Here is a 16,212-nt window from a genome sequence, read left to right as displayed (position 1 = left end):
GTGCATCCTATGTTTGCATGGTGCTTGCCCCCCTTGCTTTGTGGGGGACGGCGGACAAGTTCATCCTTGCAATCAAACGCCCCCTTTATGTATTTGTACATATCATTGTTTATAGGGGCATTCTTGTATTTTTTTTAGTTGTAAAAGTCAATCATTTTTGTCCTGTAGTGGAGTAGAGGGGTCGACCCCTTTATCTTGTGTAACCATTCATTATTTTGGCTAATGAAGTCTTCTTTTTGAGTTGTCTTCTTCATCCTCTTTTGTCCCTCTCTTCTCCTTTTGCTCTAATAGAGGAGAAAGATGAAAATGTTTAGTATGCACTTTCTTGGTGTTAGTGGTTCAAGTGTTGCTCCAAAGTTTTGTTAAACAACTTATATGCCTGTAGGTGTGATTAACACAACCATTTTAAGGTTAAAATTGCATCTATTTTGTAAGCCAGCACTTTATGTCTTGATCCAAACTAAAATCTTGCATTATAGTCTATGGAGTTTTTGGAGCTCTCTAGTGGATACCTCTGCTGTGAAGAACTTATGCTATAAACTTGATGCTGTCAAATGTAGTTTGTCCTTTTTCTTTTGAATCTGTAATCTTTTCGCTGAAGCTCTTGTTTTTTATGTGATATTGCAGAAATTTGAGGCATATGATTCGAATGGCACTATCATCTCTGGAGATAAAACAAAAGAAGTATGTTGCTGTACAAATAACAATTTGTTTGCATGTGAAAGTTTCTTTAATAAAAAAAAGGAAAAAATTATTTTGCATTTGCAAAAGATGTTTTCATCATTCTTCAATAAAAGTCATGAAAATGGGACAGAGTTAGGATGCAAACGGGTCGGGTTTTGGATCCCAAAATACATTGGGGAGTTGGGTCGGTTCAGGTCTGGCACAACCAAATTTTGCAATTTCCTCTTCCTGGATCCGACCCATTTGCAACCCTAGTCTGGGTTCTCAGCCTTGACATCATAAAACCCACGCCCAGCCAAGTCCACTAAGAATCATGCCAGGTTGTCAGCAGATTAGGCTTTTTCTGTCATGGGCTCTAATGGTTCCGACCCAAAGCTTATCCCTATCTGGTGTGATTCCTTGCATCTATAAATAGGCAGTAACTTTAGTTATGAATTGCTTTTACCTCTTTGATAGTTTGCTAGAAGGCATGTAGTATCATTTGAAAAATTGTGGTTGTCTATAATTTATCAAAAGCAGAATTTGCAACTAGCAGCCATCTGTGTTTGCAGTTTGGCAATAATTGTTGTCTTCTTATTCCTTGGCATTTGGTTGGAGGCATAGTCAGAAATATCGTTCTCGAGAATTTTTCGGCAAGGAAAAATCTCAGGAGACTTTGAAAAAACTTGTTTTTCTCAAAAAAATATCGGGAAAATCTCGGTAAATAAAAAAATCTAATCTAATCTAATATAAAAGAAACTAAATTTTCACATCTACATATAGTCAAACATTTCATATATCAAGTTATTAACAATATATTATCAAGGTTGTAAGTATCGTGTATCATAACCCGGATCAGTCGGGCCGAAAATAAGATACTTATGGTATCATATCGTAAAAAATCTTAACATTTGGATTTTTTTAAAAATTCTAAAAAAAACAGCGAAAAAATTAAAAATCATAACACACGAAACAATGATGAAATGCACAAAATACAACCATAAAATCATATAATTGTGCTATGAATGGCATGCATAAGACTTCAAACATTAAATAATCAAGATAATATGCTATAAATGGCAATCTCATAAAAAAATGCAAACTATAAAATAATATGCATATTAAATAATGAATCTAAGCTAATAATTCAAAGATTCATAATAATGTGTGTTTACATAAACAAAAAAAAGTGTTTTTTTAATGCTTAAAGATTCTACATAACAATTTTTTTTTTCAAAAAAAAAGGAAGAATCTAGATAACGTCAATCATTGAGTATCATCAACATCATCTTTTGTTTTCTTGGAAAAAATCTCTCTTGATCACTCTTAAGCTCTTTAGGGATGAATATGAACTAGCCCCAAGGGTCTTATTGTTAAAATATATGGATATCATATTTATATATATGTGTGTGTGGAGAGCTCCTAGGTGTTTGAACATTCTTGGGACTCTCACTTGGTTTGTTTTTTGTGTGCTTGTATTTCCACACTTGTTCTTGTATTCTCTTCTTTTCTTCTATAATGTCCGACAAGGATGCAAAGATTGATCTCTCATTCAAATTGAATGGGACTAATTATAGGATGTGGGCGGCTGCTATGGGTAACAACCTCAAAGGTAAAAAACTTTAGGGATATGTATGTGGCACAGTTCTGGAACCTTAACTAAAGCTCACAAAGAAAGGAGAAAAAAAAAGCCTTGAGTGGACAAGAAAAGGCCAAGATCATTCAAGAGTAGAAATCTAGAGTTGAAGATTGAGAAAGTGGGCATGCCAAAATATTAGCGTGGTTCATGAATAATGTGGAGCTCAAAATTTGTGCTAATCTTGCCAAATTCAAGAAAGCAAATGAAGCATGGTTCTTCATGAAAGGTATGTATACTCAAAGAGAGACCTTGCTAGACATTTCTTTTTGCAAGAAAAAGTGAGAACTACCACTCAAAGATATATGAATATTAGAGATTACTATATTATTTTATTCCCTCTATGGGATGAACTTGCTCTCTTTGAACCTCAATAAGAAGGAAGTGCTATTGCCATGAAGAAAGAGCAAATGGAGAGAGAGATTTTTTCAATTTATTCATGGGTTTATGCCCGGATTTGAACAACTAAGAGGATCCCTACTTCATATGGCTTCAACTCCTCTTAGTGAAATTCTTGCCGATCTATGCCAAGAAGAAACTCGTTTGGCTCTGAAAAAAGATATTGATGAAGTGCATGCAGTTTCTAAATCGGGCAACAATACGAGGACATATAAACTTTCTCATTTTTTGGAAAAATAATTATAACTCCTCTTATTGGTATATCAGATAATTCTCAAGTTTGAGATTTTTCTAAGGCTCTAGTTTCTTTACTCATTGCATTTTGCCACTCAAGATAGTTCTTTGCTTGGTTATATGTGAACTGTTCAAAGTATGAATAATTTTTTGCTAAGCAAGCTCTATAGTGAGGTTCAAAATATTCATATGACACAAATCTATCTGGAACTCTACGTGGACTCTCTGAGTGTCTAATTCTTGTGTTTTCTTGTTCTTCTATGGCTTAATATTTTTTCAAAAGTACTTATGTTCGTTATCTTGTCTTCTTTGATATTGAATGACATTCAGATGATCTTGGGGCTCAATAGCTTGAGATTTGTTGCAAGTTATCTCGTCTTCATTTAGTGGGGATATTTCTAAAACTTATTTTCATTTTTATCTTTGGATAAGATAGTGTCAAAACCATTTTTTTGTTCTAGAAATGCGACGTTCCTAGAAATATAAAGTTTGTTGTTTTTAGCATTATAACACCTAAATCCTTTTTGGGTTTCTCCATATCCTAAGAATTTACATGGAATTGCTTTAGGAGATAATTTATCATTCTTATGGGTGAGAACAAGGCATCTACTCCCAAAGACCCTCAAGAACAACATTATAAATTTTTTCATACGGTGAAATATTTTGAATTTTTGAAGGTAGCCTATTTATAAGATATACAAAAGTATGAGCTGTTTCAGCCCAAAAATGTTCATAAACACTTTTAAATATGATAAGAGTTCTAGTGATCTTTAATATGTGTCGATATTTTGTTTCGGCCAAACTATTTTGTTGTGACATATTAACGCATGACCTTTGATAAATTATTCCATTTTCTCTTAAATATTGTTGAAAGTCATTAGACATGTATTCACCCCCTGAGTCAGAACGAAAATTAGATATATTGGACTTTAAAAGATTTGTCACTAATGCAAATTTTAAAAATTCTCAAATACTTCATGTTTATGTTTGAGAAAATATATTCAAGTATAGCAGGAGTAATCATCCAAAAAAACAACATAATAAGTGTATCTTACCTTGGAGGCAACAAAGGTAGGACCCCAAACATCAGAATGAATTAATTCAAGGGGCTTAGTAGCAGAGAAAAAACTCTCTTCATATGAAAGTGATTTCATTTTTACAAGAATACAATCGGTACAAAAGATCTTCAAATGAGGAGAATTGGATAATTTATACATACTAAGGTGTCCTAGTCTTTAATGCCACGAAACTTTATCCAAATTTTGAACATTAAGGCAAAAAGTCTTGATAGATATTTTCAATTGATTCATATAGTACAAGTCTCCTCTATACCCTTCCTCAGTTTGCCTCTCAAATTGGATATCCTATATTAAGTATTGGTTAGAAGTGAAGGAGACTCTACATTCATGATCAGTAATTTAAGAAACAGAAAGTAAATTTAAATTTATTTTTGGAACAAATCTTATTTGAGGAATACTAAAACTAAGACATTTTTTAAAATTTTCAATTCTAGATGTTTCATTGGCAATGCAACATTTCTTTTACTATTAGAACTTCTACAATTTGAAAGTATAGATTTATCATATGTCATATGAAATGATACACCCGAGTCTAAAAACCAAGAAGTCATACCTGGAAAAGAAGAAGAGGAGACGACGACACCGGTCACAAATTTTGTTTGAGTAGAGGTTGTAATGCCTCCACTAATTGAGAAAAAGACGTTCAAAATTGATTTACTTGAGTACCAACCTATGTAACTTTTTTTTCATCTTTGTTCTTGAATTTCAGACAAAATGGTTTAATATGTTTTGGTTCCCCCACAATTATACTAGAAAATGCCTTCTCTTTTCTTTTCATCTCCTTTTCTTTCATACATGATTCTTCCCGTGGTTATTGTTCTTTTAAAAGTGTGGGGGTTTATATGTATGAGTGTTGGTGTCATGGGCCTATTTCCTTCAATAGGACAGCGTAGCGCGATGGTCCTTCCTTACCGCTGCAGGCCTACTTATTGCTTGCTTGCCATTCGCGGAAGCTTGTAATCAGAGTGCAAAAGAGCAAGAGACAATGGAGGGAGAAGAATTGCAATCACAACGAGGGTGAACAAACGAACGCTCAGCGTATTTGATTCATTCACAATTTTAGCCCGTAGGCCTCTTACAGTTCAAGTATACGGGCTGCCCCTTCGAGGTATTGATTCACCTGAACCTGGCAGCTTACACCGGACTCAACAAAAGCAAAATAGACTCTAGACACAACTTTACAATATAAGTCACAAGGAAACATGCTCCCCCCTTCAAATCATGCGTCGTCCTCAGCGCCATCTGTTTCATGGTAAGCCTAGATTTCAGCCAGGTAGCTGCTGCTCATCCGAAAAGCTAGCTCCCACGTAGGTTTCGTTGTTTTCTCCCACTGCACTAGGTATTTCTTTGCTTCGCCCAAGTAGTTGACTTTGTGGCGAAGGATCTGACTGAGGTGCTTCTCGGCCCGTTGTGCTGCCGCGGCCTTCTGCGTGATGGGAGCGCATTGTGGTACGTTGTGTTTCGGATCTCCATCGTCTGGATGGAACTGTTTGAGGTTGCACACGTGGAACACCGAGTGCACCTTGAAGTCTGGAGGCAACTCCAGCTTGCCCACCTTCTTTGTGATGGTGAAGGATCCTTCATACTTTCTGAGCAGTCCGCGGTGCCGTTCGCCGAAGATGCCTGTGCGACCTGGATATAACTTCACCAACACTTGGTCCCCAGCGGACCGACGATGCTTGTCTGCCCACTTCTTCATTCTCTTTGCCACCTTGTGTAGGAATGCCTTCGTAAACTCATTCTGCTCGTGTCAGTCGCGAACAAACTGATAGGCGAAGGATGACCTTCCCTTTTCTTGTGCAGTAAGAGCGTGCAGGGTCAGTGGCTGCAGTCCCGTGGCTTTCTGAAACCGGCTATGACCTGTAGACTCGCTTTTCTGCAGATTGTAACAGAATTGTGTTACGTCAAGGAGCTTCACCCAATTTTTCTGATTGGCACTAACAAAGTGCCTAAGGTACTGCTTAAGTATCCTGTTGATGTGCTTTGTTTGCCCATCTGTCTGCGGATGGAAGCTTGTTGAAAACAACAAATCAGAGCCAAGTAATCAAAATACTTCATGTCAGAACTTGCCCGTGAAGCGAGCATCGCGATCACTCACAATGCTCTTTGGTATGCCCCAGTGCTTCATCACATGCTTTACAAACAACTCTGTAGGGCACTCCTTCGAAGCTATGATGGAAGTGGCATACTTTGAGAAACGATCTACCACAATCAGGATGGAACTAAGGCCTTCTACCTTTAGCAGATTAACAATGAAGTCTATGCAGATGCTATCTCAAGGACGTTCTGGAATTGGTAGAGGCTCAAGGAGACTGACAATCTTTTGGTTTGTCCCCTTATCTTGCTGGCAGATGAGGCATCTTCGCACGTACCTCTCCATATCATCCTTCATCTGTGGCCAATAGTAGCCACGCTCAAGAAGTGCTAAGGTCTGCTCCTGACCAGGATGGCCGACCCATAGTGTATCATGGCACTCCTTAAGCAGTTCACGACAGAGGCTTCCCCACCGCAGCACAAAGATGCGTCCTCCTTTTGTCACGAGGAGGCCATCCTGTAGCCAAAATCGTCGAGTCTTCCCTTCCTGCGCCAGAGAAACAAGGTGCTGTGCTGTCGGATCCTGCTACGTACCTTCGCAGATACAGCTCAACAATGCACCCTCCAAATGCACTTGAGAAGGTTCCGCGCGCGCAGTTGCCAGTTCATTCCTGCGGCTCAAGGCATCCGTCACAACATTGGTCTTTCCAACCTTGTACTTCAAAGCAAAGTCGAACTCAACCAAAAACATCTGCCACCGAACTTGCTTAGGCATCAACTTCTACTGTTTGAAAATCGCTCGTGGCAACATTGTCTGTCTTGACGACGAACTGGGCACCCAAGAGGTAGTGCCGCCAAGTCCTGAGGCAATACACAATAGCGGTCATCTCACGTTCGTGTACCGTGTAACGCCTCTCTGCATCCTTTAGCTTACGACTCTCATATGCAATCGGATGACCCCCCTGCATAATAACTCTGACGATGACACAGTCTGAGGCGTCTGTGTGGACTTTAAAGGGTCTCGAGTGATCAGGCAGTCGCAACACTGACTCCCTCACCAAGACTTTCTTTAAGCCGTCGAAGGTATCTTGGCATGCTCCTGTCCATAGCCATACCCGATTCTTCTTTAAAGGTTAGTGAGGGGCACAGTAATGATGGAATAACCTTTGATGAAACACCGATAGTAGTTTGCCAAACCAAGGAATAACCGTAACTTTGGCACTTTACTCGGCGGAACCCATTCCTGGATGACCCTTATCTTTTGCCTATCCATACACAGCACACCACGCCCCACAACGTGGCCAAGGAAGCTGATCTCCTCCTGATCGAAGAGACACTTCTCTCGTTTGACATAGAGGTCATTCTCCTTCAGCACCTGAAACACAGTTCGCAAGTGCTTGACATGTTCCTTCGTGTTGTTGTTGTAGATCACAATATCATCCAGGTAGACTACCACGAACTTGTCTAAGTAAGGGCACAAGATCTGATTCATTAAAGTCGTGAACGTGGCTGGAGCATTCGTCAACCCAAATGTCATTAATAAAATTTCGTAAGCACCATAGTGGGCGACGTAAGTTGTCTTCGGTTCATCACCTTCAGCAATCCTCACCTGCCAATAACCCGATCGCAGATCTAGCTTGGAAAAGATACAGGCACTGCCTAGCTGATCGAACAAGTCCGCTATCAGTGACAATGGGTACTTGTTCACCGTGACCTTATTCAAAGCACTGTAATCGACACGTAGCCTTCTGGAGCCATCATGTTTTATCTGAAATAGGACTGGGGTGCCAAATGGGGTTTTCGATGGACGAACGATGCCTGCATCCAACTTCTCATCCACCTGCATACGCAGCTCTTTCAACTCAGTTGGCCCCATGCGATATGGAACCATTGCGGGAGGCTTCACTTTCGGGGTCAACTCAATTTTATGGTCGACCTCGCGTCTTGGTGGAAGACGCTTTGGCAATTCCGGAGGCATCACTCCCCGAAACTCCTCCAACAGGGGGGCTAGGGTCGACGACACTGTTGTTTGCACCTTTCCTTCTTCTGCGCGCATGGCAACTAAGAATGTTTGCCCCCCATGCTTGACACTCTTCTTCAACTCCATTGCCGATAGCAGTGAAGATTTGCCTTTTTTGCGTAAGACACTGCACTGTGTGAGACAAGTTTAGCCTCATGATCGTCAACGTGTTAAACTTTGGCAGTATCATAACATTCTGGCTTCGCAGAAACTCCATACCCAAAATCATCTTAAAATCGTTCAGAGGCTCCACAGAGAAGTTGACTTTGCCGACCCAACTCCCCACTTGAATAACCACATCTCTTGTTTCACCAAGGATGGACTTGGCCTCAAAGTTCACCGTTTTGATGATCCTTTGCTTTGGCTCGGGATTTAAGCCCAACCGTTCTGCCTCTTCCCGCGAGACGAAGTTGTGTGTGGCCCCGGAGTCTACCATTGCTGAAGTAGACTTTTCATTCGTAATGATTTCTAGATACATCAATTCTTTTGCTAACCTGCATGTTCTCAACTGCGCAACTTCTAGTTGCGTTAATCAATCGCATAGCCCCCATCCTTGGTTGTATGATCTCAGTATCACTATACTGCCTGCCCTGCGTTGGCTTGCCCATCACCCTTCACAAGGTGCTTTGGGCACTACCTGACGATATGCCTATCGCCACAAAACCAACATGTCACAACCGCACCCTTGTTGTTGTTGTTATACTTTGTATAATTCTATTTCTTGTCAGATTGATGGCGTGTTGATGCTTCACCTTTGTTGTCGAGTCACTTATCCTTCTTCTCTTCGTGGTCAGACTTCTTTCCGACCTTGGTTGATGGGGTGAAGGGCTTGCGCTGAGTGTCAATTAAGCGCTCGATCGTCACGTATGTATCTTCCAAAGTACTGGGGTTGCTCATTTTCACTTCGAACTGTGCTCATGGTTGAAGTCTCATAATGAACCAGTTGAGCTTGTCTTTGTTTGGCATGTTAGACACCTCAAGCATAAGCTTCCGGAACGTTCTGACATAGTCTTGCAACGAACCAGTATGTTTAAGATCCGCCACCAATCTGTAAGCCTATCTTTGCGCATTCTTCAGCATGAAGTAGTTGCACAACTCTATTTTGAAGTCATCAAGGGTGTCTATCACGCATTGACCTCTCTCCATATCACTGCGCTTCCGCCTTAACCAAGCGATAGCATCTTCATCGAGTAGAGATGCTGCTTCAACGATCGCATTTTGAATATCCAAGTAGTCTTCTACTTGGAACAAAAAATTTTCAATAGCATTGCTGTCACGAGAACCATTGAACTTTGCTGGTCTTGGCATATCAATCCTTGGTGGCCTCTCACAATTTTCCTCATTTTGGGTCACTGTCTGCTGCAATGTGCGGTTCTTCAACTGAAGCTCCTCTACTTCAGTCTGCAAGTCTGTCACTGTTGTCGTCAACGAAGTGACTTGGTCCATCAGCAAGATCACCTGCTCTTGCAGGCTCGCCACCACATCATTCAGTCCACTGAATGATTCAACTGCGCATGAAATCGCATCTTCGTGCGAAGTCACATCTTCCACTAGCCTGTTGACAGTTGCAACCATCTGCTCTTGGCCCCGAGGTGAACCCATCTCCTCAGCTTCGGCAACTGTCTTGCCTTTGGTGTTACACAAGTGTTGATAGGGCGCCACGATGTCTTGCTTACAAATCGTAGCCTGTCGACGTGTTTGTCGATACCGACTCCGGAGTCCCTTCCCCAGAACGAGAACGAGCTCTGGTACTACTTGTCACGAGCCTATTTCCTTCAATAGGCCAGCGCGGCGTGACAATCCTTCCTTACCGCCGCAAACCTACTTATCGCTCGCTTGGCAGTCGCAGAAGCTTGTAACGAGACTGCAAGAGAGCAAGAGAGAATAGAGGGAAAAGAATTGCAATCACAACGAGGGTGAACAAAAGAAAGCTCAACACATTTGATTTATTCACAATTTTAGCCCATAGGCCTCTTACAGTTCAAGTATACGTGCTGCCCCTTCGGGGTATTGATTCACCTGAACCGGGCAGTTTACATTAGACTCAACAAAATCAAAACAGACTCTAGACACAACTTTACGTAAGTCGCAAGGGAACAATTGGCACCCAATTTTGAAATGACCAACACATTGTCTTTAGCTTCTTTTGCTTTATTTTGAGACATTAATCTAGTCTCTTTCATGCAAACTTGAGCTAAAACCTCTTGAATAACTGGAAGCTCATCTTGTCTTATATGTATGATGTTGCTTCTCATTTGTTCAAACTCGGGTTGCAACCCTCTTATCAATGGAAAGAATTGCTCATTGTTTATTTGTTTTTTTTAGTTTGAGTATCATTCGGAGTTTTTCAAACAGGCTCTAACTTAGCCATTTGATCCCACAACTTTTTTAAAGAGCCAAGGTACTCTTTAATACTCTTGTCACCTTGTTTACAATTGTGTATCTTGTTTTGAAGCTCCCGTTGAAATGCAATATTGCATTGAGTATATGTTTGTTTAATGAAGAGTCATGCTTCATTGGCTCTTTCAAACTCCAAAATAGTTTCACATTTATTTTCGTTCATAGTTTCCATAAATAAGGAAAGTACCTTGGCATGGTCAATTTTTCATTCCTTTAAAGCTTTCTTATAATCTATAAGAGAAGAACGTCCTCTTTAATGGTTTCATCATTCTCTTTAATGAATTTTGTGAGAGTGAGTTGTGGTTCTATTGCGAAACCATCAACATACTCCTATAATCCTTTACCAATAAGGATTTTTTTGATGGCGGTAGCCCATAAATTATAGTTCTTTCCATCAATTTTTTTTGGAACTACCGTCACCACTTGTTTTTCGGCCATAAAACCAAAGAATATAAAGAATACAAAGTAAAAGAGAAGAGAGAGGATGATAAATAAATACTTGAGTAAACTTTCATTTCTTTTTGAAGCACCAATGTCTATGCAATCATAAGAATGTTAGTTTGGATCATGGATCCGACCCGATCCACCTCGAGATACAGCGGTGGCATGTTTGTAATTAGTTCTTATTACCTGTGTAAAGTTATGCCCTGTATTGTACCACTTATAAATGTTAAGAAAAAGGGAAAACCCTATTGCCGCCGACTACTCTTCTCTCTCTTCTTTTTCTTTACCTCATATCTAACACCTGCAGGCTGATATTTCTGATATTTCTGACATGGTATCAAAGCACAGGCGCGAAAATCGATCATCTGGAAGGCCTATAAGGACCAGTGCGTGAAAGGACGTAGGCTTTCTCTATCCCTTTTTCTTTAAATCTATTTCTGATCTTCTGATCTTTTCTCTGTTTTTTTTTTCTCAAATCAGATTTCTCCAATTTTCTTTTTAATCTGATTTCACGCATCATCATCCCAGTTTCACGTATCCCTATTTCTCTGTTTCTTTTCCTTAATCAGATTTCTCCAGTTTCTCCTTTTCCTAATCTGATTTCACGCATCCCAGTTTTGCGCATCCTTATTTCTATTTTGATTCCTTTTCTTTTCCAATTCTTTTTCTGGCTCACACGTTACACAACATTGCTATTTCTCTGTGCACACAGCATTGCTATTTCTCTGTGCACACAACATTGCTATTTCTGGTTCACACGTTACACAACATTGAATTTTTTTTTTTTTGAATAACGTGTGTGTGTGAAGATTATTTTCTGGGTTACACGTCACTATATTTCTGTGCAATGTGTTGCTGATATCATTTTCAGCACACAGTATTGCTGTTCTTCTTCTCTTAATACACTGTTAAATACAGTTTGTTCTCTCATTCTTCATAAAATCTATGGATTCCAAATTGAACCCTAGTTTTCTTACTCACCTCATGACCCACAAGTTATCACATGATAACTTTTTGCTTTGGAAACGCCAAATTGTGCCTTTTATTCGCAGTCATGGTCTTTATGGGCATCTAGATGGGCGATCACCCGCCCCACCTACACATATCATGCAGGAAATAACAGGTGAAGATGGGAAGGTGAGTCAACTTCGAAGCACCAATCCAGCTTATGACATATGGGTACAACGGGATCAGACATTAGTTGCTTACATAACCTCCACACTTTCTGATCGTGTTTTACAAACTATCTCTGATGACCAATCTGCTGCCGAGTTATGGAATGGACTAGCTCATTCTTTTTCTCAGGTTTTCGAATCTCGGGCTTTGCAACTCAAGTGGAAATTCCAATCCATGCGAAAAGAAAACAAATCCATTACAGAGTTCATGGGGGATGTCAGAGTGATTATAGATCAGTTAGCTGCCATTGGAAGTCCTGTATCAGATAAGGATATGGTACAACAAGTATTAGGTAGTCTTGGACTTGAATATCGCATGTTTTGCACGGCACTTCAGGTTGTCTCAGTCCTTCAATGTTTTGATGATCTTCAATCTAAGCTTTTGCAATATGAGGTCAGTTTAAATCAGGAACACGCTTCAGAGGATGCTCATCCTGTGATGATGACACATACGCCTATTCAAACAGGGAGTTTCATTTACTCCCCCTCGCCACAATGGAACACCTATGAACAAAGGAGGATTACTGCCTACACCAGGTGGAGGAGGTATTGGTTCAAGCAGTGTACCACGAGGAGGACGTGTTCCTACTTGTTTTCTATGCAACAAACGGGGACATGTTAAAGCAAACTGCTGGTACAATCCTCAGAACCAGAACAAATCAGGGAGGCCAGATAGTAGGCCAGGGCAGAAGGCAACTCATCAGTTTGCCCGTACTCCTCAGGGACAGGTTCTTCCACATGACGTACAAAATATCCTTATGACTACTTTCAATCAGATGAATTTGCGCCAAAATGAGGAAGGTATATGGTATATTGATTCAGGGGCAGCAACACACGTTACTTCTGATGTAGGTAAATTTTCTCACTTGACTCCTTACACTGGAAATGACACTATAGTCATAGGAGATGGATCTCACCACCCCATCTCTCACACTGGAAATGTCTCCCTTTCTTTGCCTGAATCTCAATTACCCTTGTCAAATGTCTTACTCACACCTGCTATTCAAAAGAATATCCTATCTGTGTCTAAATTAGTTGATGAAACAAATTCTTCCGTTGAATTTACTCCTTCTTCTGTTTATCTTAAGGATCTTCACACCAAGAAGACGCTCGCTAAAGGTGAACGGCGCGGGAACATGTACGTCTTTGAAGAATCTCATGTGCCTTTGAAGACGTCGTCTTCCGTAGCCGTGGCTTCTTCAGCTCCTTCCTTTCCAACATTTTTTAGTCGATCCACAGATCATAGTTCTTCATCTAGAGTCTTGAAACTTAATAAGCCAAATTTATGGCATCTTCGTTTGGGTCATTGTAGTCAAGTTTTTCTTGACAAGTTGTCTGCTAAAGGTCTAATACCCGCAGTCAGTTTAGAGTCAAAATGTCCAAGTTGTCATTTATGCAAGTCATGTACTTCCTTTTCATAGTATCAATAAAAGAGCAACAAAGCCTTTTAAGATTATATGCTCAGATGTTTGGGGTCCTGCGCCCACTGCCTCTCTTTCTGGATCTCGATACTATGTACTCTTTCTTGATTCTTACACTCGTTTTAGTTGGATTTACTTCATGAAAAACAAACATGAAGTTTTCAAGTTGTTCAAACAGTTTCATGCACTAGTCCAAAACCAATTCAATACCAATGTTGTATATTTCCAGTGTGATGGGGGGGGGAGAATACATATCCCATGATTTTAGTGAATATTTGAAGGAGCATGGCATTACACATAACATTTCTTGCCCTCATACCTCTCAACAAAATGGAGTTGCTGAGAGAAAGCACAGGCATATTGTTGAAACAGCCTTGAGCATGATGCATACTGTGGGCATTTCTTTTTCCCTTTGGACCGAGCCTTTCCACACAGTTGTTTACGTTATCAACAGGTTGCCCATGACCATCCTTGAAGATAATTCTCCGTATTTTGTTCTTTATAATTGTCATCCATCATATGAAGAACTACATCCTTTTGGTTGTGTATGTTATGTTCATATTGATCATTCATTGAGGAATAAGTTTCAAGACAGAGCTGTACAGTGCAAGTTTCTTGGATATGCAGATGACTATAAGGGATACAGGTGTTATGATCCTCATACAGGCAAAATTCGGGTATCCAGAAATGTTGTTTTTCATGATGAAAATTTTGACACTCTGGGTTCATCTTCCACAGATACACAAGACAATTATGATCCTTGGCTCAGTGACTCACTTTTATATGACTCGTTGCCTCATGAGGATTCATCTTTATTGACAGACAATGAACCCTATACTTTTGATGTGGAACCACATATGGAAGACATTCCTCCTACAACAACATCCTCACGTTTTTCTGGTCTTGTTTATTCTCGTAGAACTCACCCAGTCAATGCTGAGACTCCTCTACGACATTCACCTCGGGTTAGACATCCTATAGATCGCTGGGTAAGTTATAACAATTTCTCTTTGGATTTTCAAACATTTCTAACCAGAGTGTCCAAAGACACATAACCTTCCTCTTTTCATGATGTTGTAAATTCTCGTGCCTGGGTAGAGGCGATGAATGAGGAAATGGAAGCATTGCGTGAATGCAACACATGGGAAATTGTGCCAAGGCCAGATAACAAGAATGTTGTAGGATCCAAATGGGTGTACAAGATCAAGCACAAACCGGATGGCAGTGTTGAGCGCTATAAGGCTCGTCTGGTTGCACGAGGCTTTACACAACAATATGGGAAGGACTACGATGAAACGTTCAGCCCAGTAGTAAAACTGGGCACAGTCAGGATTGTCATTGCGTTGGCATTACAAAATGGATGGTCACTCAGTCAACTTGATGTTAAAAATGCTTTTCTGCATGGTGAACTAAAGGAAGAAGTTTACATGGAGCAGCCACCTGGATATAGCATGCATGATTCATCAAATTGGGTATGTAAACTTCGACACTCTCTTTATGGATTAAAACAAGCTTCTCGATCTTGGTTTGAAAGTTTTTCCACAGAGATCCAGCGTCATGGGTTCAATAAAAGTGTTCTAGACCATTCATTGTTCATCTTCAAAAGTGGTTCAACTATTGTTTGGGTGCTTATATATGTTGATGATATCATTATTACCGGGAGTGATGATGATCACATATCTTGGGTTAAGTCTATGCTGATGGCTAAATTCAAGATGAAAGACTTGGGTTCCTTGAGATATTTTTTGGCTGTGGAAGTTGATAGTCGACATGAGACTATTACATTGAGCCAACATAAGTACACTATTGATATTCTACTCGCTACAGGGATGAAGAATTGTAAACCGATTAGCACACCTTGTCTTCTAAATCATAAGTTAAGTGCTAAAGAAGGCACTACTTATCATGATCCAACTTTGTATCGTCGAGTTGTAGGAATGTTACAATACTTAACATTCACTAGGCCTGACATATCTTACTCTGTCAATCAGGCCTCTCAGTTTATGCATGCTCCTACAGATGCACATATGGAAGCGGTAAAAAGAATCCTTCGGTATTGAAAGGGTACGATTGGAGATGGTTTGATGTATAACAAAGACACAACTTATACGTCAGGACATCGACTATTCACCTACACAGATGCGGATTGGACTGGTGATCCTGATGAGCGCAGATCAGTTTCAGGGTATTGCATCCTTATCGACAATAATGTTGTAACATGGAGTAGCAAGAAGCAAAAGGCAGTGGCGCGATCTAGTACTGAAGCCGAGTATCGTGCAATGGCAGCATGAACAACCGATGTTACGTGGGTGAGACATCTACTGCAAGAATTACAAGAACCAATCTCGTCCTCTATGCTTCTTTGTGATAATCAGAGTGCTATTAATATTGCCTTCAATCCCATTCTTCATTGTCGCACAAAGCATATCGAAATCGATCAACACTTTGTTAGACAAAAGGTGGAAGAAAAAGAAATTGAACCTGCATATGTTAGGTCAGATATGCAAGTTGCTGACATTTTTACCAAGGGATTATCCACTCATCAGTTTTGGGCACTCAAAGACAAGTTGAGCATGATCAAAGACCATACTCAACTTGAGGGAGGCTGTTAGCTTGGATCATGGATCCGACCCGATCCACCTCGAGATACAGCGGTGGCATGTTTGTAATTAGTTCTTATTACCTGTGTAAAGTTATGCCCTGTACT

The 16,212-nt window shown here is 40.2% G+C and overlaps 1 protein-coding gene across 1 annotated transcript in view; it reads left to right on the top strand.

Moving 5' to 3' along the window:
• LOC149833847 (Mitochondrial inner membrane translocase complex, subunit Tim44-related protein) overlaps positions 1-16,212 on the top strand; it is an 82,527-nt gene that overhangs the window by 57,143 nt on the left and 9,172 nt on the right. The window contains exon 12 of the mRNA XM_090011063.1: positions 628-684. Within this exon, the coding sequence (XP_089867189.1) occupies positions 628-684 (57 nt within the window). The remainder of the gene's footprint in view (positions 1-627; positions 685-16,212) is intronic.

This window comes from Nuphar pumila, chromosome 6 (genome assembly GCF_984573655.1).
Source record: "Nuphar pumila chromosome 6, dmNupPumi1.hap1.1, whole genome shotgun sequence".
Lineage (NCBI taxonomy): Eukaryota > Viridiplantae > Streptophyta > Magnoliopsida > Nymphaeales > Nymphaeaceae > Nuphar > Nuphar pumila.
Note: the sequence above shows the minus strand (reverse complement) of the source record. Positions and strands in the feature narration are given on the sequence as shown.